Source organism: Salmo salar, chromosome 27, assembly GCF_965601325.2.
Source record: "Salmo salar chromosome 27, fSalSal1, whole genome shotgun sequence".
Taxonomy (NCBI): domain Eukaryota; kingdom Metazoa; phylum Chordata; class Actinopteri; order Salmoniformes; family Salmonidae; genus Salmo; species Salmo salar.
Genome location: NC_138317.1, coordinates 12,021,972 through 12,049,778, shown reverse-complemented (window position 1 = coordinate 12,049,778; position 27,807 = coordinate 12,021,972). Strand labels below are relative to the sequence as shown.

Here is a 27,807-nt window from a genome sequence, read left to right as displayed (position 1 = left end):
TACCTGGTCTGGAGGCAGGATGTGAGATTGGCGGTGATGTCAGCGGTCGGTGTATTCTGTTTGCACAGACCTCCGTGACTCAGCGCTATCACATGTATGGTGCTTGTTATGTTTGCTTGACAGACACTGGTCGAACAGAGGAGGCTGTTCCTGGGGTTAGATGGAGTGTAAAAGACGGTGGACTTGGCATGGGGACTTTCTATTACCGTAAAAGTTTATCAGCAATAATTATGTCTATGATACTTTGAGTGTAACTTTAGGAGACAGGCCTAATATTGAATCTACAAATCTAACTGGAAGGGTTATTGTCCATGGTGGTGGGTCTCAGACCAAGGTCTATACAGAAACTATTGTGATATGTAACATCTATTGGTTTCAATGTCAAAACTACTCTATGATGGAGTCCATCCATGAAGATGTAGCCAAGGCTCACGACCATAACTCCATGCAGTTTTTCAGTTGATTAAACCTCTCTCGCTCGCCGTCTCTCCTCAGATCCAGTGGATGTGTTACGGATGCTGCAGCTGCCCTCTCTCCCCGAGGGGGTGCGGAAGGTTCCAGGCTTCTGCACCTCCCGCCGTGCCGGCACCGCTGACCACGCCTACCGCATCTCCAAGAAGGCCCAGATCTCTGCCCCCACCAATCAACTCTTCTCAGGTACCTCTATATCCATGTCAAACTGGGTCGTGTACATTAGGCACCAAACGGATTAAAACAAACTGAAACAGTGATGGACTGCCTGTACTTTCCCAATAAGAAACGTTCATTTTCGTTTTCCGTTGCAAAACATGTATAATGTCTTCCGATGCGTGCGCTAATGAACACGGCCCAGGCCTCAAATGAACTAAAGCTACAACATACCTCATCCCTCAGGTTGACTTGGAAAGATGTGGTCGACATAACCTGTAAATAGGATGGATTGCTGAAACAATGGAAACAGACTGGGGCGTACAATTCCTGCCTCGTGCATTCTGTGAATTTATTTTTTGTAATGTGTCACGATTGCTATTTGTGTCTCTTTCTTTTTGTGTGTGTTTCTTATCATTGTTGTTCAGTTTTAGGGTTTATTTTCATCTTACAATTACCTTAAGGAGGTTAGTTGGACCATAACTTTGCAGCTTTAGTGCTAGATTGCTTTTGCGTTAGGCATATAATTATTTCATGCAAGAGCATGTGAAATGTAAATGCCTTTGGAAGAGCCTGAACACATTAAGAACCAACTAACTACCGTCTGAGACCCTGAAGCGCGTTAGGATTGTAAAGTAGCACTTCAGTGGTTGAAAGATATCCTGAAAAGTCAAAACGCTCATTTAAGCTCATTTTTTGTTTGTCTGGTTTCTCGATTTTTCAAATTAAACATGCAACTGTCTACTCTTAGACAGCCCTAACTCTAATTTTCATTTGAATTTCATCACATCTCATTAACCATCTGCCCATCCGCTGTATCTAATATCCTTCTTCTCCCAATGCCTCCCTTTCTCCCCTTTCTTCTTTATTTCTCCTCTTTTCTTCTCTTCATGCCTCCTCCTCCCCCATCTCCTCCAGGTCGTTTCCCGGAGAACTTCTCCATCATGGCTCTGGTCAAGGCCCATGCGGGCCTCCAGGCCTTCCTGTTGTCCATCTACAGTGAGCAGGGTGTCCAGCAGCTGGGTGTGGAGCTGGGACGCTCCCCTGTCTTCCTGTACGAGGACCAGACCGGCAAGCCAGCGCCCGAGGACTACCCCCTCTTCAGCGGCGTCAACCTGGCCGACGGCAAGTCAGTAACAACGCGTCCTGCGGTTCTGTGTTTGTGTGTGTGTGGGGTGTGTGTGTGTGTGTGGGGGGTGTGTCTGTGTGTGTGTGGGGTGTGTCTGTGTCTGTGTGTGTCTGTGTCAGTGTTTCCATGTGTACTGGAGTTTTCAGTGTTTCCATGCATGGTTGTTTTTGTTTCATACACATTACATCATCTGAACATCTTCATCAGTCAGATTTTGTAGTCTTGTTCTGAGATTTGACTCATTTTGCCTCAGTGTCCCAGAATAGTGGTTTTCAAACCTCTCCTCACGGACTCCCAGACATTTCACAATTTTGTTGTAGCCCTGAGCTCAGTCACTGATTCAACTTATCATTGGCTTGTTAATTAGTTGACAAGTTGAACTTTGGTATGTTAGCTCTGGTATAGTTTAAATGTGTGGATGGGCCAGGGGTCCCAGAGAGGAGAGGTTTGAAAACCCCTGGCCCAGAACAGGTTTCAATCGTGTGAAGTCCCATAAGTCTTATATATATATATATATATATATATATATATATATATATATATATATATATACACACACACACACACACACACACACACACACACACACACCTTAAACTGTGTACATTGGAGTTTCCTTTAAGCAACCCCCTCCAACACATTACACAGTTGTGCTTTACCTCCTCCCTGCCTGTAGGTGGCACCGCATCGCTATCTCCGTGTCGAAGAAGAACGTCACTCTGCTCCTGGATTGTAAGAAGCGCATGACCAGGGCCCTGCCCCGCAGCAAAAGCCCCGTGGTGGACACCAAGGGCATCACCGTGTTCGGAGCACGCCTGCTGGACGAGGAGGTCTTCCAGGTCAGAGGTCACATATTCAGGCACTAGTCACCAGTGCCATAGAGCTAAACACTGAGTGTACAAAACATTAGGAACAATATTGAGTTGCACCCCCTTGAGTTGCCCTCAGAACAGCCTCAATTCGTCAGGTCACGGAGTCTACAAGGTGTCGAAAGCGTTCCACAAGGATGCTGGCCCATGTTGACTCCAATGCTTCCCACAGTTGTGTCAAGTTGGCTGGATGTCCTTTGGGTGGTGGACCATTCTTGATACACATGGGAAACTGTTGAGTATGAAAAACCCAGCAGCGTTGCAGTTCTTGCCACAAAATGGTGCGCCTGGCACCTACTACCATACCCATATAAAGGCACTTAAATATTTTGTCTTGCCCATTAACCTTCTGAATGGCACACATACACAATCCATGTCTCAATTGTCTCAAGAATTAAAAATCCTTATTTAACCTCTCTCCTCCCCTTCATCTACACTGATTGAAGTGGTTTTAACAAGTGACATCAATAAGAGATCATAGCTTTCACCCGGATTCACCTAGTCAGTCTGTCATGGAAAGAGCACGCGTTCCTAATGTTTTGTACACTCAGTATACATGACACTAATGCCATAGAGATATACATGTCCCAATATGATTAGATTGCTTCCTTTTCTCATGTCCTCTCCTTCCTGAGAACTGGTAGGGAGAAAAACGTAAGATGGGTCTTACTTCCTACTTTGACCTATCAAGTTGTTACAGGTTTGCGGTCTTGAAGGAAAGGGGGCTGGGATGTGAAGGCTACCGGGACACGGTTACCGTTAACGTCTGTTGTAGTGGTAGCATTTTTATTGACATGTTCAATCTGCTTCACTAAACAGGCTACCATGTTATGTCCTTACCAAGCTGAACCGCTCACATTGACAGGATAAGTAACAGTCTTCATTCGTCTTTATCTTCTTCTTGTTTGTCCAACAAACACATCCCTGATGTCTTCGAAAGCAGCGGGTCTGCTTTCAGCTCAGGAACTGATTCCAGTTCAATTCCTTTGCGTTTCAACGAGGTTTTCTGTTTGTTCTCTAATTCCCTCACAGGGTGATATCCAACAGCTGCTGATCGCATCCAACCCTCAGGCTGCTTATGACTTCTGTGAACACTACAGCCCCGACTGTGACTCCCCTCTACCCAAAACCCAGTCCCAGGACCCCAACACACACGTGAGTAGCACAGCAAAACGCCACATACACTGAACAGTAACCTGGAAGTGAATTAGGATTCACCATTACACCTCTAAGTCACAGCAGATTTATGTAGTACCACTCACTATCAACGCAGCTCACTTCACTACAGTCTATTTATGCAGTCCTGCTACTTCAAGCATCACAACCACAGCATAAAACAACTTCGTCCCATACAAGTTAAGGCAACAGAACACATTATAGCATATTGCAGTACAATACCGCCATCCTAAACCCAATATTCACTGACATGGTGGCATGTCCAGGCAAACTCCTCTGCTCACTAAAGGCAGTGAGGCCTCATCATCCCCAGACATCGACAGCTCCAGGAAGTCATCAAAGTGCTGTTCTATCCTCTCGCATTGTGAATTTGTATCTATCCACTTTCCACCTCACCTACGTGTGTTCTGAGGGAATTAAATGAAAGGAGAGACCTTTGTTTACCACTACAAACCATACACAATAAAAACCATGATGTTGTCCTTCAGTAATACAGGCAAACTGATGAGAAACTGAGCAAAAGTCAAGTCGTGTCAAATTTAGTTTTGAATTTGTTTGGGTTTGTTGAAATCCTGATGCAAGACTTATTGCAACAAAGACACACAAGAATTGAATCAGAGTTGATTTGAACTAAACTTGAATAAAATGCTTTTTTAGAACAAAATGGAAGACAGAGAGGTTGGGGAAAGAGGATGATACAATCAGACTGCTTCTCTACTCTTCGTCATCTCATTTCATGACTATGGAGAAAGTATCGCTTCGGATGCACCAATCACAGAAGTTTTAGAAATGCTGCTGAAATGAGTGCTGTGTGGTTTTATTCATTGCGCTTGTTTTCTCATTCATCTAGACCCTCCATGTGTCTCCATTACAAGCGCTCCAGACATAATCGACACATTGAGTCCTAATGAATCGGAAAACATTGCTTTTATTTACTTTTCCAATCAATGCACTCATCCCCACCGTATTTCCCCCCTCACTCTCTCCTTTCATGCATTCCTCTCCACCCCCTCTACCTTTCTCTCCCTTCGCCCCTCCTGTCCTTCATTCCACTGCCTCCATTCCTCTGCCTATATGACCCTCTTGCCAACACCCCCATCTCTCTCAGTACTTTGATGAGGAGCAAGATGACCATGATTATCTCTATTATTATGGGGAAACAACATAACCCCCCCTCCCCTCCGTCCACCCCCCCCGTCCACCCCCCCCCCCCCCTCCGTCCACCTCCCCCTCCCCCCAACCAGGGGGCCCCACTCAACAGGTAAAGAGGGAGAAAGAGAATCAAAATACAAGGAAAGGAGGGAGAGGTAGAGGCACAGAGAAAGAGGTATGAAGGCAAATATACATTTCAGGCTCAGTACATGAAAATAGAATGACATCATTTTTGTACATCATTTTGTACATGTTTTGCAATGAGAGGGATTTCTTACTGTAAGAAATCCCTTATAGCATTGTGAAAGTTTAGGTTGCCATGCCTCTCTCCCTGTCACTCTATTTCTCCTCTGTAATACTGCCCTTCTCATGATGTCATTCACATGACCACTCATCCTCTTACATAATCTCGTTTCACCTCATCTATCACATTGAATTAACATTGTGTTATTCATGTTGCAGGAATGTCATTTACATGTTGTCATTGTGGTATATATGAGGATGTGTAGGTATGTTTACAACGTGGGGCACTGGGGGTTCAGGTACAGCACACACACTGCCCCTCTCTCCCTTATTCTCTGGCCACACTGCCCCTCTCTCCCTTATTCTCTGGCCACACTGCCCCTCTCTCCCTTATTCTCTGGCCACACTGCCCCTCTCTCCCTTATTCTCTGGCCACACTGCCCCTCTCTTCCTTATTCTCTGGCCACACTGCCCCTCTCTCCCTTATTCTCTGGCCACACTGCCCCTCTCTCCCTTATTCTCTGGCCACACTGCCCCTCTCTTCCTTATTCTCTGGCCACACTGCCCCTCTCTTCCTTATTCTCTGGCCACACTGCCCCTCTCTCCCTTATTCTCTGGCCCCACTGCCCCTCTCTCCCTTATTCTCTGGCCCCACTGCCCCTCTCTTCCTTATTCTCTGGCCACACTGCCCCTCTCTTCCTTATTCTCTGGCCACACTGCCCCTCTCTCCCTTATTCTCTGGCCACACTGCCCCTCTCTTCCTTATTCTCTGGCCACACTGCCCCTCTCTTCCTTATTCTCTGGCCACACTGCCCCTCTCTCCCTTATACTCTGGCCACACTGCCCCTCTCTCCCTTATTCTCTGGCCACACTGCCCCTCTCTCCCTTATTCTCTGGCCACACTGCCCCTCTCTTCCTTATTCTCTGGCCACACTGCCCCTCTCTCCCTTATTCTCTGGCCACACTGCCCCTCTCTCCCTTATTCTCTGGCCACACTGCCCCTCTCTCCCTTATTCTCTGGCCACACTGCCCCTCTCTCCCTTATTCTCTGGCCACACTGCCCCTCTCTTCCTTATTCTCTGGCCACACTGCCCCTCTCGCCCTTATTCTCTGGCCACACTGGGCCGGACCAACTGTCAAGAGAAGGAAGGAAAATGAATGAATACAAAACAATGGGCGATATATTTTGATATAATTTTTTGCAATTGCTCATATGATTATTACCCTCAACTTGGAAATAACAACTTATTGCAGTACATGTTTTGTGCCAAAATAAGCATTAAAGGTAGACTCAGTGATCACGTCATACCACTGAGTCTGAGTCTCAGTTTAAGATGATTCAACTCAGACAGCAGTGGGTGAGAAAGGGCTGCTGTGCATCAGGTGTGTCTGCATTAACATATCATTGGCATGCCTGATTCATTAAGGGATTAACAACTGCATTTCTGCTTTTCGTATGTATAAAGGTCACTGCATGCGTCCACATATTTGACTGTGTTATCGGTCTACCTGTCTTTTGGTCAATATAAGTTAACAATGAGTCTGTCTAAACATTCCCCTGTCAGCCCAGTTGTCTGTAAATCTCTCTGTGTCTCGGTTTCACTGCCTGTCTAAATACCTGTGTTTGTTAATGTCCCTTTTTTATGATATTTTATCACTTTGTTGTCATTACCTCATTATGTGTAACATACATGTTTCCCATAGCATGTCCAACGAGCTATTCTCTACATATATGCATACAAACTGTACATATTTTTGTATTTGCCTTTAATTTGAATATATCTGTTCCCATCTGTGTATTTCCTTCATCCAGTTAAGATATCAGATCACGCCCCAGGAAAACTAACTTTTGCGCAGTGCTGCTGCTTCTCTGTGGCTATGAGCTCACAGCTCTCTTGCAGTTGGACGGCTCAGTGCATCAGAGGCTTCTCAGTGTGTCCTTGGCTACAGCTTTACCTGACCCTTATATCCCCAGTGCCTCCGCCAGCCACAGGTTCCAGTTTTCATTAGCACAGATATGCTGCTTTTTTAATATGGAGAATGGCATTACTGGAGAGATCAGCATCCATTGCACTGTACGTGCTGAGTATTAGGCTACACACTATATTAAATTGACTGCCAAAAGATCATTCTACACTGACCCCTGTTGTAATTTGAGTCTTGTCATTGGCAAATAACTACATTCCTACCTTGTTCCGATTAGTCAAGGTCTTAATTGGCTATAAAATGCTTACTTCCCATCTTTCCTGTGCTACATTGACACAAAGTATTTTTTTATAGGTGCCCACTTTCTGCTGTATCCAGTAATGCCAGAACAGTCTCAGTAAATCACCCAAGCCTAAGCCATCTTTAAATCACTGTGTCTCAAAACATCCACCCTTGTCTTTCTCTCTCCATCTATCCGTCCCTTGTTCCTTCATCCCCTCCCACCCCCAATGTATCTCTCTACCTCTCCTCTCTCAACACCCACCCACCCTCACAAACTACAACACAACACAACCAATATGCATAAACAACAGAAGGATGCCAATGGCAATGCTGACAAACGCAAACCTGTAGTGGTTAAGGCAGATAAACCTGTAGTAGTTAAGGCTGCAAAACCTGTAGTGGTTAAGGCAGATAAACCTGTAGTAGTTAAGGCAGATAAACCTGTAGTAGTTAAGGCAGATAAACCTGTAGTAGTTAAGGCTGCAAAACCTGTAGTAGTTAAGGCGGCAAAACCTGTAGTAGTTAAGGCGGCAAAACCTGCCCCATCCAAACCTGCGAAAGCAGAGATTGCCAAGCTTGAGGCCAAAGCTGCCGCACCTGCCACAGCCAAACTAGCTAAAACCAACCCTGCTGCCGCCAAGCCCACCAAAGCCAAGCCTTCCCCGGCCAAACAAGCCAAAGCCAAACCAACTGCAATTGAAGTCCTCCTGGCCAAGATCAAACCCACTGCAGTCACACCAGTGGTCAAGCCCACACCTGCCACAAAAAATGGCGGTGAAAAAAAAGTCAATGGCAAACCTGTAGTTGAGAAGAAAGTAAATGGTAATTTCAAGGTCAATGGCAATGCCAAACCTGTAGTTGAGAAGAAAGTAAATGGTAATTTCAAGGTCAATGGCAATGCCAAACCTGTAGTTGAGAAGAAAGTAAATGGTAATTTCAAGGTCAATGGCAATGCCAAACCTGTAGTTGAGAAGAAAGTAAAAGGTGAGGCCAAAGTTAATGGCAGCGGTAAAACTGCTGAGGATAAGAAAGTTAATGGTAATGGAAAAAGCGGCAGTTACAAAAAAGCTAATGGCAATGGTGTAGAAGCAGCAAAACCTGAAACCAATAAAGCCTGGCCAGAAAAAAAAATCACTAAAGTTAAAATACAAAAAACTGTGGTCAGCAAAGTGAAACCAGCAAAACCAGAAACTGGAGTCAAAGTTAAAGTAGTAAAAACTGAGGTCACTAAAGTTAAGGAAGCAAAAACCGAGATCACTAAAGCCAAACCAATGGAGCCAGTCGTCATCAAAGTTCCTCCCTTCCTCAAACCTGCACCAAAGAAAGAGCTGCCAGAGAAAACCAAGGTGGTGCTTGATGTAAATAACATCAAATCGATGACCAAAAAAATGCCTCCCTTTGGCAAGACTGCACTCAGTGGCACCGTCGTCCCTGTGCCGGAAAAACCAAAGAAGAAACAGGGCAACGGTTATCAACAGGTACAAACAAAGAGCCCGTGGTGGCAGTCCAGAGCTGTATCTTCCAGCTATCCTTTCTGGGAACCAGGTCGTTCTCCATCCAGATTTTACTGCAAATGTCCGTTCAACAAGCAGACTTGTAGTGTCTGCTTAAAATGGATAATAGTTTTAGAGGCAAGTTTTAGGTGTAAGAGTTTAGACTTTTTTTTTTAGATACATTTGGTGCGCAGAGAATATTTTTTTATACAACGATACATACCTTCACCATGGGTATATTACTTACATAGATTACAGTAATACTAAAAAGCTGTGACTTATTTGTTTCATATTCATATCTATATAACAACTAACTGATTTATACTTGTTGCCTAAATTATGCATATCATTTACAAATCTTGGATTTACCATCTATAAAGCTAAAACTGCACAGTTTGACAGTTTTGTGACTGCAATGCTTTTTCAACTGAACCACCAACCACTATAGAATTTAGTGTAAAAACCTAGGTCGTGGACAACCTGGACCTCAGAAAGGAAGTTGGCCCATACCAACCTGGACCCTCTCTTCCGTTTATATATCTATATGATGGTGAGAACCTATATGATATAGCGGTGTAACAGACTGTCATATTGAAGCATGGCTATCTGTACAGTCTTTTCTCCGTTTCCTTACAAACTCCCCTTCAAAGCTCCTGAAACTCAGAATCTGTTCTCAACGTTCACACAAGGCCTGTTGTCTTTTTTGAATTTTTGAATTTTTTTATCATTAAATAATAACGAGTGGTGCACTAATCAAGTGAATGAGCTGTGTGCATGTCTTTCTTACACAGAAAATTGAAGACAGAAAACATATGTACCCACACAGTCTGCAGACCGCACAACAACATGTTTCCCATTTCCCTCTGTCTTTTCTTCTCTCAAAACGTGTGTTCTCTCAAAGACTGGTCCTTGTCCTGATCATATTTGAATGAAATATGAATGAAGCAGTCTCACAGAAACGAAGCACGCTAAACATGCTTAGGTGTCAGTTCAACTTCATTCAGTGTACACCTCTGACTCAGTTACTATTAACATGGGTGAGTATGTTAATGTAATGAAGCGCTAAGATGGTTTCTCAACAAAAAAGGTGAAATGTCAAAACCATATGTATTACAATTCTCAGATAAGTGTGCACTGATTGAAAACGAGTAAGTATTTAGTTATTGCGAATAACTCTGGAAATAGTTGAACTTGTTCTGTGAGGCTGCTTTATGTGGTACAAACTTTTTCCCGTGTCTTCGGTTAAAGTCTGTCCCATTTCACAGAGGATACCAAACAAAATATGCATCCACTACTAATAACAGTGATCATCGATTCTCACCAGGATTTGACAAGTTTAGGCCTTCTGTAACCTTCTGACATCAGCAGAAGAGCAGACTTGGCTTAATGAACCTAACATGACATTGTGGCTTTCTTTTTACAGTCCAAATTGTTCAGGGAATTCAAGAAAGACATTTTAGCATGGACAGTTGATCGCGATGATTTCCTAAATCTTGCGGATGGCAACATTTATAGTCGTCAAGATTTCTTAACTGCTAAAATGTCTTTATAACTCAAAGTGAATTTTCTACACTTTGAAAACATGTTTTGCCAGAGAACTCGTTGGCAAAACTCGTTGTTTGTCTTTTTACCTGACAAGCATCCCCTGTAATGTGTCTCATCCTTTATTTAAACACATCAGTCATGATCCTGACCATCTTTAAACTAACCACCCTTTCTCATTCAAACCTGCCTACCTCCAACTTGGTCCCCCCCCCCACCTCTTCTTGAACTGACCAATCAGGATGTAGAAACTGCAAATTCTGAGGCTGGCCACACCCCTACAGAGTCGGATTATTATTATGAGGAGGCGGTCCTACAGCCAGAGAGTGAGGTGATTGGACAAGAAGCGACCACTGGCCAGGTAAACCGCACGTAGCGAAACAGTGGGAGAAGGCCATCGATATCACACTAGTTCCAAAGACTCCCCAGCAAAAGTTAATACACATATTCATTATTAGATACTATTATATACTTCCTAGTAATTTCTATGTGGAGGTGAGCCCAGCCATCCAGTAGTTTAACAAAGTAGTGTATCAAGTTGTCACGTACTTTAACAATCCTAACCAAAAATTGCCACCATTGCTACGAGACATGCCACACTTTTTCAAAGAGGAATGCACCACATCCATTTTGGCCTATCAAACATTTTCATGTGGCTCTCATTTTCCCTTAACCCAAGATCATTTTTAGTTCTCATATCAAGATTCTATTTGATAACACATTTGGTCTTGAAATGAGAACAAAAATCTTGAGAAAATGGGAGTCGCATAAGAATATTTGATATACACAACAAAGGAATGGATATCATGCATTCTTGTTTGACAGCATATCTAACTGCATTTTGAGAGTGAATTATAGTGGCTATCCTCAGCCCTATCAGTCTGAATGTGTGACTCTTTCCTCACAGTTCTGTTGTATGTCCTCTTTATTTTATAGGAATATTTGTTTTATTGTTATCTTCAAAGAAGAAATGGTAAATCATTGAAAAAATGGCAGTTGAATTTGATTTTTTTTGTTGATCTTTTTTCTGTTGAGAAATAAATAGGTTACTTTATTTCAATAGCCAACATTCTATTCAGTCATTTTTATCTATATAACCAATGTCGGACCTTTTACAAAATGTTTTACATAACCAGCAGTGGTAAGTTGAATAGAAAAAAATTACGTATTAATAGCTTTGCAAAATAGCAGCAGCTTTTGTTTTCACAAAGTGGGGTGCTTCACCTCACTCTTGTGTGTTTGTGTCAATGAGTCTTATAAACTAAACTATTATCCTGTATGACCTACAGTGAGGGAAAAAAGTATTTGATCCCCTGCTGATTTTGTACGTTTGCCCACTGACAAAGAAATGATCAGTCTATAATTTTAATGGTAGGTTTACTTGAACAGTGAGAGACAGAATAACAACAAAAAAATCCAGAAAAACGCATGTCAAAAATGTTAAAAAATGATTTGGCTGTGTCCCACCTGCGGGCCACAGCCAGTGAAATATCAGGGCGGCAAATTCAAAAACAACAAAATGTCATAATTCTATTTTCTCAAACATACAACTATTTTACACCATTTTAAAGATACACTTCTCCTTGATGTAACCACATTGTCCGATTTCAAAAAGGCTTTACAGCGAAAGCAAAACATTAGATTATGTTAGGAGAGTACATGGACAAAAATAATCACACAGCCATTTTCCAAGCAAGGACATGTCAATAAAACCCAAAACACAGCTAAATGAAGCACTAACCTTTGACGATCTTCATCAGATGACACTCCTAGGACATTATGTTACACAATACATGTATGTTTTGTTCGATAAAGTTCATATTTATATCCAAAAACAGCATTTTACATTGGCGCGTGATGTTCAGAAAATGTATTCCCACCAAAACTTCCGGTGAATGTGCACATCAATTTACAAAAATACTCATCATAAACGTTGACAAAATATATAACAATTATTTAAAGAATTCTAGATAGACTACTCCTGGATGCAACCGCTTTGTCAGATTTTAAAATAGCTTTACGGAGAAAGCACATTTTTCAATATTCTGAGTACATAGCTCAGCCATCACAGCGAGCTATACAGACACCCGCCAAGTTCGGGGCAACCTAAACTCAGAATTAGTATTAGAAATATTCTCTTACCTTTGCTGATCTTCGTCAGAATGTACTCCCAGGACTGCTACTTCCACAAGAAATGTTGTTTTTGTTCAAAATAATACATATTTATGTCCAAATACCTCAGTTTTGTTCGTGCGTTCAGAGCACTATCCAAAGACATAACGCGCGAGCGCGGTACCAGAGACGAAGGGTCAAAATGTTCCATTACCGTACTTAGAAGCATGTCAAACGCTGTTTAAAATCAATCTTTATGATATTTTTTACGTAAAATTGCGATAATATTCCAACCGGACAATAGCGTATTCATTCAAGGAGGAAAAGAAGGAACGGCGCACACCGCGCATATCCAATCCCTTTGTCCACAGACAGTCCACTCAGTAACTGAGCTCCTATTATCTGCCCAGTAACAGGAGAAGGCTGAAACAACTTTCTGAAGGCTTTTGACAGCCAATGGAAGCCTTAGGAAGTGCAACGTAACCCCACAGATACTGTAGTTTCAAAAGGGACTAGAAAGAAGAACTACAATTCTCAGATCCTCCACTTCCTGGTTGACTTTTTCTCAGGTTTTTGCCTGCCATATGAGTTCTGTTATACTCACAGACACCATTCAAACAGTTTAAGAAACTTCAGAGTGTTTCCTATCCAAATCTACTAATAATATGCATATTCTAGTTTCTGGGCCAGAGTAGTAACCTGTTTAAATTGGGTACGTTTTTCATCCGGCCGTGAAAAATACTGCCCCCTAGCCCAGACAGGTTAATGAGGGAAATAAGTATTTGACCCCTCTGCAAAACATGACTTAGTACTTGGTGGCAAAACCCTTGTTGGCGATCACAGAGGTCAGACGTTTCTTGTAGTTGGCCACCAGGTTTGCACACATCTCAGGAGGGATTTTGTCCCACTCCTGTTTGCAGATCTTCATTAAGTCATTAAGGTTTCGAGGCTGACGTTTGGCAACTCGAACCTTCAGCTCCCTCCACAGATTTTCTATGGGATTAAGGTCTGGAGACTGGCTAGGCCACTCCAGTACCTTAAAGTGCTTCTTCTTGAGCCACTCCTTTGTTGCCTTGGCCGTATGTTTTGGGTCATTGTCATGCTGGAATACCCATGCACGACCCATTTTCAATGCCCTGGCTGAGGGAAGGAGGTTCTCACCCAAGATTTGACGGTACATGGCCCCGTCCATCGTCCCTTTGATGCGGTGAAGTTGTCCTGTCCCCTTAGCAGAAAAACACCCCCAAAGCATAATGTTTCCACCTCCATGTTTGACGGTGGAGATGGTGTTCTTGGGGTCATAGGCAGCATTCCTCTTCCTCCAAACACGGCGAGTTGAGTTGATGCCAAAGAGCTCCATTTTGGTCTCATCTGACCACAACATTTTCACTTAGTTGTCCTCTGAATCATTCAGATGTTCATTGGCAAACTTCAGACGGGCATGTATATGTGCTTTCTTGAGCAGGGGGACCTTGCGGGCACTGCAGGATTTCAGTCCTTCACAGCATAGTGTGTTACCAATTGTTTTCTTGGTGACTATGGTCCCAGCTGCCTTGAGATCAGTGACAAGATCCTCCCGTGTAGTTCTGGGCTGATTCCTCACCGTTCTCATGATTATTGCAACTCCACGAGGTGAGACCTTGTATGGAGCCCCAGGCCGAGGGAGATTGACAGTTCTTTCGTGTTTCATCTATTTGAGAATAATCGCACCAACTGTTGTCACCTCACCAAGCTGCTTGGCGATGGTCTTGTAGCCCATTCCAGCCTTGTGTAGGTCTACAATCTTGTCCCTGACATCCTTGGAGAGCTCTTTGGTCTTGGCCATGGTGGAGAGTTTGGAATCTGATTGGATTGCTTCTGTGGACAGGTGTCTTTTATACAGGTAACAAACTGAGATTAGGAGCACTCCCTTTAAGAGTGTGCTCCTAATCTCAGCTTGTTACCTGTATAGAAGACACCTGGGAGCCAGAAATCTTTCTGATTGAGAGGGGGTCAAATACTTATTTCCCTCATTAAAATGCAAATCAATTTATAACATTTTTGACATGCGTTTTTCAGGATTTTTTTGTTGTTATTCTGTCTCTCACTGTTCAAATAAACCTACCTTTAAAATTATAGACTGATCATTTCTTTGTCACTGGGCAAACGTACAAAATCAGCAGGGGTTCAAATACTTTTTTCCCTCACTGTATTAGGGTATTGCTAGCCCACAATTATTCTACTTTCTTTTCTGTAACTCAATCATTAGACACAAACACACAAGCTGGTGAAAAACCATATAAGCTTTGGTGGAAACATGGCATTATTATAAGCCTAAGAATAAACACAAGTATGCGTACATGTGTAAGAGATGATGGCCTCAGAAAGACCAGAAGGCCCTTAATGAATTCATGAAGCCTTATGCTTTCCATGCTTTGGTGAGGAAATTACCTGAAGAACTGGCTGTTCTTTTGATGTCCACCAGGTGTCACTATGCTCTATGTCCCTTTGTCAGTGTATGTCTTTCGCAAAAGGTAAGACTTACCACGCTCTCTGCCGTCTCCTTTTCTCCCGGTATCTCTCTGCTTCTTCGTCTGTCATTCACTGTCATCCTTTTCCTTCTATTGACATTACTGTCACTTTACTTTTCATCAATACCTTCGATTTCTTTTCTATCATCCTTTTCATCTTCCTCTCTTTCTCTTCCTCTCCCTTCTCTCTTTTTCTCTTTTTCTCTCTTTCGGCACCTCCATTCCGTCATCGCTCTGCCCCAGGTGGAGGGAACGTTGGTGGCAGAGGAGGTAGAGTTGGCCAAGGCAGAGGGTGAGGCTGAGGCCTTTACTGAGGAGTATGTGACTGGAGACCTGGGCATGAAGGAATACGACTATTCCTACAAGGACTACAACGAGCCCCTGCCCGAGGGAGAGAGCGACGGCTACATGGGCCCCGCCCTGTCCGCTGTGACAGACGAGGGAGGCGTAAGTCACTCCGCTTCCACTAAATCTTCATTTCAATCCTAACAGGAATTGAAATATGATTTGTGTATACTGGGTGTATACTCTACGTAGAATGCATACACAAAGAGGCACTAAAGGCGCAGCAAATGATCTGGCTCGGATCTCATTTGTTTTTAATGCCTGTCTATGTGTATGGCTTGATTTGGACTTGCTATTAAGCTTGAGGTCATAGGTCGCCCTGAGGGAAGGATGCCCTGAAGACTTTTTAGTGAGGAGAGTTGTTAAAAGTTGGGTCGCCCAACCAGGGGCTGGACTTACTTACTTGATTTGTTTCTACACTTAGACACTGTGGTGTCTTTAGACTACTCTTACGATTACAATACTTCAGACATAAAAACAGGTGAGCTTTATTGCTTCTACAACCTTGTAAATAGCAATATTGTCGGCAATCATTTTATGATTCAAACCCACTCTGTTCGTTTTGCCTTTAGTAGTAAAGACCACGGTATATATTCTGTCTGCACTGTTGGTATTATCAACCCAGCATGCACCATTTGCAGGTATGTTTCCTGTAACTTGATTATGATCCATTCATTTCTTCAGTTTGATAAGGAGCTACAAAATGTCCTATGTAACGATGCCATTGAGAAATGGTCAACCCGTTAAATAGTCCCCTTGCTTTTACAAACAAACGCTACAACACCTCATTTCTCCAAGGCCGCGCCATAGAACAATTTTGAGCTACCTTTCGGTTCACGTGTGAATCAACTGTTTTCACGTTGTTGCTTTTATGACTATTTCCCACCTCTGTGATTATTTCTACCTCACCCTGTTGGCTGCACGTCACGCCGACAGGTTTGACCAAAGCTCTTGGTTGAGTGTGTGTGTCGGGTCTGTAAGCATATGCATTGACTGTGCTGTATTGTGGGTTACATGTGTGTTTTCCTCAGGCCTCAGTGAGTGCCGTAAAAGGAGAGAAGGGAGAGCCTGCTGTCCTTGAGCCTGTGAGTTGCCATTCATGTTGTCTTTCAGTTATTATAGCTACTCCTGTGCACTGTGACCTCCTCATCTACAGGGGGCACCACAACAGTCAGTAGTCAACATAAGCTTCACAAGAAGCAGTTTAGCGTTCCATTGGGATTTCTATGGAAAGAATTAGCAACGTCTAACATTGAAATGCTACCGCTATCTCACACTCTCAATTCTTTTGCATTCTTCACAGGGTATGTTGATTGAGGGACCTCCAGGACCAGAGGGACAGGCAGTAAGTGCATTTCACCCGCCTCTTTCTACTGAAATGTGTTTCACAGAATAGAATACCTTTATTTACCGTACTCATCCCACCATCCTCTTCTTCTCCCTTAGGGTCTCCCCGGACCTAATGGCCCATCTGGCCCTCCTGGCTCTGTCGGTGATCCTGGTGAGAGGGTGAGTCTTAATCTCATGTTTATATCTGTGGTTCTGATGAAGTTGTATTTTCTGTCCGGTTTGTCTATGGTTGAGATGTAGTTGTCTTGTTGTGGAGGCTGACTGTGCTGGTATCTCCTCCTGTAGGGCCTCCCTGGAAAGGCTGGTATCGCTGGTGCCGATGGTGTGCCAGGCCCTCCTGGAACGTCCGTCATGCTGCCCGTGAGTGCCCTCCTGTCAATCGTCTCTAAGACCCACCCTTACATTACCTATTGACCTCTGTTTCTGTCCCTCTCCTTCTCTCACTTTCTGCTTTCTCTCATCAACCCTCGGTATGTTGTAGCTCCTCCTATTAGGACAATGGGTTGAAGATGATGTGTTTGGTGAGCGTTTTTTCCCTCTCTGTAGTTCCGTTTCGGAAGCAGTGGAGGTGACAAGGGTCCCGGGGTCTCAGCGCAGGAGGCCCAGGCTCAGGCCATTCTGTCTCAGGCCAGGGTGAGTGATGAGAGTTTAACACTGTCCGTCCCACTGGTTTATCACACAGCTTTAGCGCGCTCGACGAAACACCCCCAAATGATTTAACAAACACAACATCCGGACAACATGCAGGTTGAACGCAATCTCTTTCGGGCAGTGTTCTTATGTTGTCCTTCAGCGTGTGTTCAAAAATGGTCTGAGTAATGGGTAAGTGCTGACATCTTGTTGTTTCTCCTGTCTCTTAGCTGGCTCTGAAGGGACCACCCGGACCAATGGGTTACACTGGACGCACAGGACCCCTGGTGTGTACCGTCACCCTTCCTCCATCGCATTTCCTTCATTCACAATCTGACGATGTATCAGAATATCGACCATGTATGGATGGTCCCCAGATCGTCAAGGAGATGGAAACAGAGAGGCTGGGCTATTTGATTGACGTCTGTGTGTTCCTCCGCAATAATGATTGTTTCTGTTCTATCTCAGGGTACCCCTGGAAGTCCTGGGCTGAAGGGTGAAGGTGGGGATCCTGGACCTCAGGTAAAGAGATATCCCAGAACCACGTCTGTGGACCTCTTTCCCTATGTCTGGCTCTGACCACAGACTGGCTTTATACAGGTTCCTTTACACCACTGTAGTGCTGGTCAGTTCTAAAGAGACGGTTGTTTTCCCTCAACTGAAATGTAGTAGTAGAGACTATTTCTCTGTATGTGTTTATTATTGATACTCAATTCAGACAGGCATTCATCACAGACATCTATTTTGTTCTTCAGGGCCCCAGAGGACCACAGGGTTTGAGCGGACCTCCCGGCAAATCAGGAAGAAGGGTAAGTGAGCGCCATCTGATCCCCGTGACTGTCTTTATGGATGCGTCCGAAATGGCAACCTTTTCCGTATGCGCCCTAGTCAAAAGTAGTGCACTATATAGGGAATAAGGTGCCATTTCGGATGCACTCTATGACTAAGTTCCAATGTTGATACGAGCAGTACTGCTTGTATGCATGCCAATACATTACTTCACGCTAAGTGGTATGCTATGTCTCCAGCCATGCAGATTAGATTCTGTGACAAAAGATGTGAACGCTGTAGTTCCCTCTCTCCTCAGGGTCGTGCTGGAGCTGATGGAGCCAGAGGCATGCCAGGAGAGGGTGGGCCTAAGGTAAGCTCTCAGCTGCTAGTTTTGTTGTAAACATCATTTGTGTCTTTTCTTCCCAATTCTGTTCTATGATCACGTATTTCTCTGAAACTGTCTGTATGGTCGGCACTTTGCATGTGTGCTGCTTTTTAAACATTGTTCAGGTCTCATTTCTATTTTTTCCATTCTCAGTGTGGATTTAATGCGATGCTCAGACTTCCAACTGCATCTCGAACGTGCCGCAGTACTGTGTTGTTGCTACTGTGTTCTAATCCGTTTTCTCCTCCACCTTACACGATGTGTCTGTCTCGCGCAGGGTGACCGCGGTTTCGATGGCCTGCCTGGATTGCCTGGGGACAAAGGACACAGGGTGAGTTCAAGGTCAAAGGTCAACACAGCACACCACCAGAGAAATATAGTAGAGGACTCATCAAAGAGAGGTTGATTATCAAACGAAAGGAAATCGATTGGGAAAACCAACCGACTCGGTCTGGATCTATTGTGACTCAAGATTATGAACCAGGAAGGAGGATCCTGTCCAATTAAATCAAAGGAAACAGAGTGAAATAGAAGTGTGGTTAAGCATGCTGTTGTTTTAATTGTTTTCCCTCCCTCTCTGTTCCACCGTTCCAGGGTGATACCGGAGGATTGGGACCCCAAGGAGGTCCTGGAGAGGATGGAGAGAGGGTAAGTAGTTTGGCCAAACATCAGACAAACATCAGACATTGACCTATCAGTCCCATGAACTATGAGTCTATCAGCCAGAACTACAGTGGTCACTTAACCTAGAACTTCACACACTGAGTTTACCTTCATTTCCCCCCATAGTCTTTTAACGTGATCCCGTTTATCTGTCAAACTCCTTCCTCCTTCCTCACATTCTGTCTCTGTCATTCACCGTTGTCTGTCTGTGTCTGTTGTTCCCAGGGAGACGACGGAGACATCGGACCCAGAGGACTTCCAGGTGAACCAGTGAGTGTATTTCTGACGCTACCGTTGACATTGGCTCCTTCCTCACTACCATCACCTTTCCATTTTTTGGTGTATTATGTTGTTTATAGCGACTAGATGTTTTAGCTTGCTTGTTATTGACCCGTTCCAGGCTCCTTCTCTCTGTGTTAGTGTTTTGATTTGCTTTTGTTTTTAGGGACCTCGTGGTTTGCTCGGTCCTAAAGGTCCGAACGGAATCCCCGGACCTCCTGTGAGTACACACATTGGTGCACCACACTGGAATGTCAGTTTCACTCAAAATCCACTTGGCTGTGAAGCTACACAGCAAAAAGTCAAATCTAAGCAAGCCTAAATGTCTTATATTGAGTGATAATTAACTTAACATTTGTGTTATTTTCATTTTTTTTGTAACAAACTAAATTATCTAACATCATTGGTAGATCATTTTGCTTATTTTAACCTACAAAAGGCTTAATACAAGTAATGTATCTTATTTCAAGATAAAACAAAATATATTTTATATTAATCGTCGTATTAAGGTAAATATCTTGAAATAAGATCAATTACTAGTATTAAGCCTTTTTTTTTTAGGTTAAAATAAGCAACAATTATGCAAAATTATGCCAATGACAGTGCCCCCTAAAACATTACCATGACCAAGCAAACCCTGCACTGGGATAGTTTCACTATCTCCCAGAATGACTCCTTTACCCTCATACTACCCCTGGAAGTACTAAGAACCCTTAAAGTAGGCAACTATATGACCAGGAACCACAGTGGAACAGTGTCAGTACACCGCATCACCCTCATGCCACTCCCTAAAAAGGCCCTCCAGTATAGGATCATGTTCTTATCACTAGTACACATCTAGATAGTCATTTTGTAGCAGGCCATTTAAGGTCATGTGTGTTGTTTACCCTGAATTGATAACTAGCAATCTTTTCTATTTATTCAATGTGTTATTTTCTTTTTCCTCTCTCAGGGTGTGCGTGGAAACGACGGGCCCCACGGTCCTAAAGGAAATCTGGTCAGTGACCGTGAATGTTTTTCCGTCCTTTTGTCCTCGGTGGACATATTGATGTATTCCCATTGAGAGCAAATGATTCTTAAAGTCTCAAACCATCTATTCTCTCTTCCTCCTCGCTCCCCTTTTCTCTCTCAGGGTCCCCAAGGAGAGCCAGGCCCCCCAGGGCAGCAGGGTACCTCAGGAACACAGGTGAGAGACGCCACAGAACAGGGGCCACGTTATTGGGGACAGATTTTAGCCAATTGAAACACTTGAAAATAACTGGATATACTATTCTCATTTTCTCCTCCTTACAATGATGTGGGATTACAACTGTAATCTGTGGTATTGCCCCAATCTGATCTCTGACCAGATCTGACCGTATGACATGTGATTGTTTCAGGGAATGCCAGGACCACAGGGAGCCCATGGGCCCCCAGGAGAGAAGGTAAAAGAACAAAGTGATCCATGACCGTGGTGTGTGTAATTACTATGTTATGAACCTCCATAAAGAGATTCAGTGTCTGACAGGCTTGACTTTTGTCTCCATAACATGTCACAAGTAGTGAAGCGCCATGACGCGTCATATTCAGAATATGAATTTATGATTAAGGAGAACAAATATCTCATTTTGAAGGTGTATCGTATACTTTGTTTCTTAGTTGATGATAATGTTGTTATCAGTATTGTCGTCAGTAAGCCGGTAAGCTCATGACTTTCCTCTCGTCTTCTCTCCCAGGGCCCAACAGGAAAACCCGGTCTGCCAGGCATGTCCGGAGCCGACGGCCCCCCTGTAAGTCACAATCTCACTGGTTTATATTGGACTCATCCCTACTGTATGTTATAATAGAACAATGAAAACATTACTGCTGATCTGCAGTTGTTTTAACATGAGATGACCTAAATGCATTGCACAGAATGTCACTGGTCAAAAAGGTAAAGCACTTTATTGCATTTTCCTGGAGCACAGTGGTAAGAATAAGTGATCAGCACATGTTGAATTGAAGTTGCCCTCATGCCTCTCTTGACCTCTGCTACTCTCTTCCCCTCACAGGGTCACCCAGGAAAGGAGGGACCTGTTGGCACCAAAGGAAACCAGGTGAGTTCCTCCAGTCATCTTTCTCCTGCACAGAATTTATAGAATGTAGTCAACCTCCCCACCAAAATCCCCACCGTGTCGTATGCAAGATGGCTGCCTAATTGTTGTGTCTTACACGTTGTATCTTGTGTGAGGTAGTGCATCATTAACCCTCGCTCCTATCTTTATACAGGGTCCCAACGGTCCTCAGGGAACTATTGGCTATCCTGGCCCTCGTGGCATTAAGGTGAGATTAGTGTTGTGGCTAAAATCATCATTAATTGCTATTAATTTGTGATGATAATGCCTGATTAATGACTGACCTAATCGTGTTGTAATTGCAGGGAACTCAAGGTATCCGTGGACTGAAGGGTCACAAAGGAGAGAAGGTAGGTGACCTCATCCAGTGTATCAATGATTGGCGAATAGTATATGTGACAATAAAACATCCTATTTTATTTTGGTATTTGGTGTTTTATTAGGATCCCCGTTAGCTGTTGTGAAAGCAGCAGCTACTCTTCCTGGGTAGTACAGAACATTAATAGAAAAGAACAGCTCAAGGACAGAACTACATCGATTAAGAGTCAAAGAAGTAGCCTCACTTTGAGAACTGATGCTGGCGTCTTAAAAGTGATGTACAATGTTGGTCTTTTGTCAAGATGACAGCAATGCCGTAGGCTAACACCTCTTAAACATTTATGGTAGTATTTGGGTTGGATTGATGGACGTACCTTTAGAAATGTTGTAAAGTTAAGTCTCTCAGCCCAAAAACATTTATTTTGTGAACAACAAAGTAATTGTAGTTTCAGATATCAGCCCCAGTACTTTTAGTTTAGGACCACTAGGGGGAGTACTGTGGAACACTTTCAGACAGCAAAGCCACACAGGTGTCAAGTTATTTGTCTCTCTCTCCGACCTAAACATGAGAAGATATTGATACTGCTTTTAGTACTTTTCATATTATTTCACCAACATTTTTCATCATTCTTTATGTTGTAAGAGTTCACAGAAAGACTTTATTTGAATTGGTGCATTTGAGTCGCCACATACGAAACACTTGATTGACCATAAATATAAAACCTTTAGCTTAACCGCAGTTGTCTTTTTTAGGGAGAAGATGGCTTCCCTGGAATCAAAGGAGACTTTGGTGTCAAGGGGGAGAGAGTAAGATTCATTTTGTTTTTTGAATGATTCCTCTAAATAATTGTATTCAAGTATTATGTCTTGTTTTGCAAGGTCATGTTACATTTTGTACAGTTATTTGGCATGTTTTTTACCTTGTGGTTATTTGCATACAATTTAATTACAATTTTAAGTTTATGGATTGATTTGCCTTTAATTGATGCGCATGTGTTTTCTGTACCCGTGTTGATTGTTTCCATGTGTGTTCCTGCTGACAGGGAGAAGGTGGAGTGCCTGGCCCCAGGGGAGAGGACGGTCCTGAGGGGCCAAAGGGCCGTGTTGGCCCCCCTGGCGAGCTCGGACCCATCGGCCTGGTCGGAGAGAAGGTGAGAGGAGGGTTCATATTCCGTATAACAGAAGTTGGTTTATCTTGATTAAAAGAACACTGTTTGAAAGTATCTCATAACACATCTATCTGGTTGGCTAGTTTTTATCATTTTGATTGGTTTGTCATTGGGTCATTGATAAGAATATCTGATTGCAGGGTAAACTTGGTGTTCCTGGACTTCCTGGCTATCCTGGAAGACTTGGACCTAAGGTAACGACAACCCTGGTTTCCTTCTAATAGTTTGCAGGTAACAATTACATGTTAGCTTATTAAAGGGACTGACAATATGGAAGCTGGGTTAACCAATGCTTCATGTGTTTTCAGGGCTCCCTCGGTTTCCCAGGATTCCCTGGAACCAACGGCGAGAAAGGAACAAGGGTAAGGTTGCTAACGACGGAAATTATAACTCTGTTCTGCTGTCAATCAAATTGTCACGCTATGAACTATGCATGATGTAATCCATGTATGAAGTCAACTGCACTGAAGTTGACGCTGATGTTGCCTGTGTGTCTGTCTTACGGAGTCTGTGTTTCTTCAGGGTCTGATTGGAAAGTTGGGACCCAGAGGACAAAGAGGACCAACGGTACAGTTCAACTCTACTCCACTCAATTCCACTTATCTATAACACTGTTGATTATCAAAGTCTCTCTTTATAGCTCATCCACCACTGATTACACCAGGGCTCGTATTGGATAAGGAGCAAACAACAGTTTGGTTAGTTTACTGAGATGAACCAACTAGAAGTGGATCAGAACCACTCAACCAAATGCCCTTATTATTCCTAATTGATTCTCCAACTCTCTCCAATAGGGCCCCAGAGGTCAGAGAGGACCGAGAGGATCTACTGGCAAACCAGGAGCCAAAGTAAGACAATATCTTTAATACAATATCTACAATACAATATCAACAATACATCAATCACTGACAATTATGACAAAGGAGATTTATGGAGGATAATGCTCAACAGCACTGTCAGTTCACCTACAGGCCACCAGGGAAGTCACATGTCATAACAAGGCTGTAATATTGGTTAGCTGCATCGATGGTAATAATTCTGGCCTTCTATCTCTTTCTTTTTACTAGGGTACATCAGGAAGTGACGGCCCATCTGGTCCACCAGGAGAGAGGGTAGGTTGTCTGAGCTATCATTTATTTGTTTACTGGTAGACACTTTATCGTGCCACTAGCATACATGTTGTTGTGACACTTATACCTGTCCTCCTCCCATTGTATCTTTCAGGGACTGCCCGGACCTCAAGGAGCAAACGGTTTCCCTGGGCCAAAGGGACCTCCCGTAAGGCTATTTATTATATAAGATGTATAGTTTGAAACTGTAAGTGCCTTCTTTCCCTTAACCCTTTCTATATCCTACCCAGGGACCACCAGGAAAGGATGGACTGCCCGGACACCCTGGACAGAGAGGAGAAGTTGTAAGTATATTTTCTTGTCTGGAACATGCGGCCATGTGGGGTACAAGCTAGCAGGAATATGTGAATCTCATAAACAGTGCCACGTCTTTTGCTCAATTGTGTTCTTTAAAAAAAAAGTTGATCTACCGTTACTTCCTCACGCGATAAACACGTTTACCTAAGCTGATTGCATTAGGGGTTACACAAGGCTCTATTCAAGGCCCAATTGATTTGTTTTCTTTTCCACAGGGATTCCAAGGAAAGACTGGGCCACCCGGACCTCCAGGTGTTGTTGGACCTCAAGTAAGATTAATGCAACATTTCTTTATTAACGTTGTCCAATGTATGGATTTTGTCCAATGTATGGATTCACCTACACCATTCACTTCCATACATTCCATCTTCATTCCATCTTCATTACTCCTCTTCATTGTCCCAGGGTCCCTCAGGAGAGACAGGCCCCCTGGGCGAGCGCGGTCACCCCGGGCCTCCAGGACCACCAGGCGAGCAAGGACTCTCCGGACCCTCTGGCAAGGAGGGAACTAAGGGAGACCCTGGTCCCCCAGGCGGCCCCGGCAAAGATGGACCCCCAGGACTGAGAGGCTTCCCCGGAGAGAGAGGAATGCCTGGCACCCCGGTTAGCAGTCTGACCCAATACACTTTCTGCGTCTGATACCCTATTCTCTATGTCCCAGGGTGAGATGTCATATTGTATATAGATTGCACATTTAGTGTTTTAACATGTTCCTGTCTGGTCTTTAGGGAGGCGGCGGACTGAAAGGAAGCGAAGGCCCAGCAGGACCTCCAGGAACAGCTGTACGTCTGACAATAATTACATCTGAAATGAATCGTTGTGAAAATATGGGAAATAATGTCATGTACAGTATTTGTTGACGTCCACGTCACCTTGGCTTTAATCATGTCTGTAATCATACCTGTGCAGGGATCCCCAGGTGAGAGAGGGCAGGGAGGCAGTGGAGGCCCCATCGGACCCCCAGGAAGACCTGGCCCCCAGGGGCCTCCAGGACCATCAGGAGAGAAGGGCGTGCCTGTGAGTACTTTTACAAAACATATCCAATGTACAGAGCTGTGATTTCAGACCGAGTCATTGTTCTTCTCTATTCTCTATGTTTCATACATGTTCTCTCCCCCACCACCTTCCCTCTCAGGGTGAGAAAGGTCCGATCGGCCCGGCTGGTCGTGACGGTGTCCAGGGCCCAGTGGGTCTGCCAGGTGCTGCCGGATCCATCGGAGTTCCAGGAGAGGACGGAGACAAGGCCAGTAACCACCGTGATATCTCCATCACATATTCTAATTGCTGTGTTTACCACGTGAAACGATATCACAATGCTCATTTCAAACATCTCTTAACAAAAGCTTTTCTGGTGGATTTTTGGGATTACAGGGTGAGGTTGGAGAGCACGGCCAGAAGGGAGCGAAGGGCGGCAAAGGAGAGCATGTGAGAGACATTACCGCCATTATTTTACTGTCTGTTCCTTAAATCTATTGTGTCTGAACAACATACTGTAAGTATGATTGTCTCTGCTAAAGTACAGTGATGCCATTTGCTCACGATGAAACATTGTGTGTCAACAGGGTCCTCCCGGTCCACCAGGACCAATGGGTCCACTCGGTCAACCCGGCGCTGCTGTAAGTAGAAACTCCATCAACAGACAGTGTATTATCAGTATTGCATCGGACACATAGGAATTCATAGCATGGTGCCCCTCGGTGGTGTTGCCTTCACCATTCCTCTCTCTGTTTCCATTGTGCAGGGAGCTGATGGAGAACTAGGAGCCAGAGGTCAGCAGGGGCCATTTGGGGCCAAGGGAGATGAAGGATCAAGAGGATTCCCAGGGGCCCCAGGTCCCATTGGACTGCAGGTATGATGACGGATTTCTGTTGTGACTATATGATTTTAGCCTCATTACAATAGTCTTGTGATTGTGACTCAATAGGTCAATGGCATCTCTAACCGTGAATGTATCTTGTAGGGATTGCCAGGCCCATCAGGAGAGAAGGGAGAGACGGGAGATGTCGGACCAATGGTGAGTGTCGACGACAAATTGGAGCAACCCAACAGATGATTGGATCTCATCATTATGAAGCCAATCGTAATAGTTCAGGAAGAGGTATTGTTAGCATGAATCACACTAGGATATTGCTATTCTCATCCTATCTGTCTCTTTAGGGTCCACCTGGCCCCCCAGGACCCCGTGGCCCTGCTGGTTCAAGCGGCGCTGACGTGAGTACCAATCTTCTCTCAAAACTTTCCAGAAGTTTCTCCTCGCCGTAGAATAATCGTATTAAATTATTTCATTGTAATGGAGTTTTTATGCTACTGGTGGTATTATGAAGCCATCCCACATGAAGACCTACTGTAGTCTCCCTGTTGATTTCAAGTCATATATGTTATTATGGGTATGACTCTTGTTGTTTTGATATTATTGATGCAATTATGTTTATTTGTTTTTTTATTCAGGGTCCTCAAGGTCCCCCTGGTGGTGTGGGTAACCCTGGAAACCTGGGAGATAAGGTATACATAAATTCACATTAACTTGATTTACATTTTCCGTTGTAATCGTTAGAATATGCGTTTGTGTGTGCATGTTCTGAGAACTGAAAACATTGTGTTGACAGGGAGAGCCTGGCGAAGCTGGACCACCTGGAATCGGAGGAGAGCCAGGAAAGAAGGTGAGACATAGATCATTACTCTGTCTCGTTTGGTTCTACTGTATTGTCCCATACGCACGTATTTGTTTCTATACATGGATGCATTGTACTGCGAGTGACAGTGTTGTTGTCCAATGGCAGGGCCCACGTGGAGAGCGCGGTGACAAGGGAGAGGCGGGACAACCTGGTACTTCTGGCCCTGCTGGTGGAAGAGGAGGCCCTGGAGACGACGGACCCAAGGGAAACCCTGTACGTCAAATATACTCAACAGATAAATCTAGTAATACAACATGTACTGACCACACTAAATGTTTTTGTGTCTGACTTTATGCCATTGTGTCTCTCTCCTAGGGCCCTGTTGGTTTCCCTGGCGACCCCGGTCCCCCTGGTGAACTCGGTCCCAGAGTGAGTATCTAAACGCTCATCACACACGTTTCATTTGATCTGTTTCGTTGTGGTGAAACAGATATTCCAATTTGTGTGTTCATAGCGTTTCACACGGCTGGTGGTTCTATGAATGAGTGTCTTGTTCTATTAACAAACCCCAAGAAGTATCTATTTTTACACCGTCCTAGCAATTAGCATATCTCTGATAACTCTGTCTTCTTTAGGGTCAGGACGGAGCAAAGGGAGAGAGAGGAGAGGACGGTGAACAAGGACAAGCTGTAGGTGGCCTA

At 44.0% G+C, this 27,807-nt stretch overlaps 1 protein-coding gene across 5 annotated transcripts in view; it reads left to right on the top strand.

Annotated features, from left to right (window-relative positions):
• Positions 1-27,807, top strand: part of LOC106588396 (uncharacterized) — a 50,034-nt gene that overhangs the window by 10,549 nt on the left and 11,678 nt on the right. The window contains exons 2-52 of one of the 5 annotated variants that reach the window (XM_014177332.3): positions 496-657; positions 1,546-1,756; positions 2,433-2,595; positions 3,658-3,780; positions 7,716-8,882; positions 10,681-10,800; positions 15,305-15,508; positions 16,438-16,491; positions 16,710-16,751; positions 16,853-16,915; positions 17,042-17,116; positions 17,303-17,389; positions 17,617-17,673; positions 17,855-17,908; positions 18,142-18,195; positions 18,474-18,527; positions 18,820-18,873; positions 19,137-19,190; positions 19,431-19,475; positions 19,651-19,704; positions 20,437-20,481; positions 20,617-20,670; positions 20,864-20,908; positions 21,200-21,253; positions 21,515-21,559; positions 21,732-21,785; positions 21,883-21,927; positions 22,649-22,702; positions 22,939-23,046; positions 23,205-23,258; positions 23,373-23,426; positions 23,587-23,631; positions 23,859-23,912; positions 24,132-24,176; positions 24,289-24,342; positions 24,425-24,478; positions 24,707-24,760; positions 24,897-25,094; positions 25,220-25,273; positions 25,401-25,508; positions 25,627-25,734; positions 25,863-25,916; positions 26,054-26,107; positions 26,233-26,340; positions 26,452-26,505; positions 26,649-26,702; positions 26,940-26,993; positions 27,098-27,151; positions 27,272-27,379; positions 27,482-27,535; positions 27,742-27,795. In XM_014177332.3, the coding sequence (XP_014032807.3) occupies positions 496-657; positions 1,546-1,756; positions 2,433-2,595; positions 3,658-3,780; positions 7,716-8,882; positions 10,681-10,800; positions 15,305-15,508; positions 16,438-16,491; positions 16,710-16,751; positions 16,853-16,915; positions 17,042-17,116; positions 17,303-17,389; positions 17,617-17,673; positions 17,855-17,908; positions 18,142-18,195; positions 18,474-18,527; positions 18,820-18,873; positions 19,137-19,190; positions 19,431-19,475; positions 19,651-19,704; positions 20,437-20,481; positions 20,617-20,670; positions 20,864-20,908; positions 21,200-21,253; positions 21,515-21,559; positions 21,732-21,785; positions 21,883-21,927; positions 22,649-22,702; positions 22,939-23,046; positions 23,205-23,258; positions 23,373-23,426; positions 23,587-23,631; positions 23,859-23,912; positions 24,132-24,176; positions 24,289-24,342; positions 24,425-24,478; positions 24,707-24,760; positions 24,897-25,094; positions 25,220-25,273; positions 25,401-25,508; positions 25,627-25,734; positions 25,863-25,916; positions 26,054-26,107; positions 26,233-26,340; positions 26,452-26,505; positions 26,649-26,702; positions 26,940-26,993; positions 27,098-27,151; positions 27,272-27,379; positions 27,482-27,535; positions 27,742-27,795 (4,931 nt within the window). The remainder of the gene's footprint in view (positions 1-495; positions 658-1,545; positions 1,757-2,432; positions 2,596-3,657; positions 3,781-7,715; positions 8,883-10,680; positions 10,801-15,304; positions 15,509-16,437; positions 16,492-16,709; positions 16,752-16,852; positions 16,916-17,041; positions 17,117-17,302; positions 17,390-17,616; positions 17,674-17,854; positions 17,909-18,141; positions 18,196-18,473; positions 18,528-18,819; positions 18,874-19,136; positions 19,191-19,430; positions 19,476-19,650; positions 19,705-20,436; positions 20,482-20,616; positions 20,671-20,863; positions 20,909-21,199; positions 21,254-21,514; positions 21,560-21,731; positions 21,786-21,882; positions 21,928-22,648; positions 22,703-22,938; positions 23,047-23,204; positions 23,259-23,372; positions 23,427-23,586; positions 23,632-23,858; positions 23,913-24,131; positions 24,177-24,288; positions 24,343-24,424; positions 24,479-24,706; positions 24,761-24,896; positions 25,095-25,219; positions 25,274-25,400; positions 25,509-25,626; positions 25,735-25,862; positions 25,917-26,053; positions 26,108-26,232; positions 26,341-26,451; positions 26,506-26,648; positions 26,703-26,939; positions 26,994-27,097; positions 27,152-27,271; positions 27,380-27,481; positions 27,536-27,741; positions 27,796-27,807) is intronic. The other 4 variants (XM_014177335.3, XM_014177336.3, XM_014177337.3 and 1 more) reach the window with 4 other exon arrangements.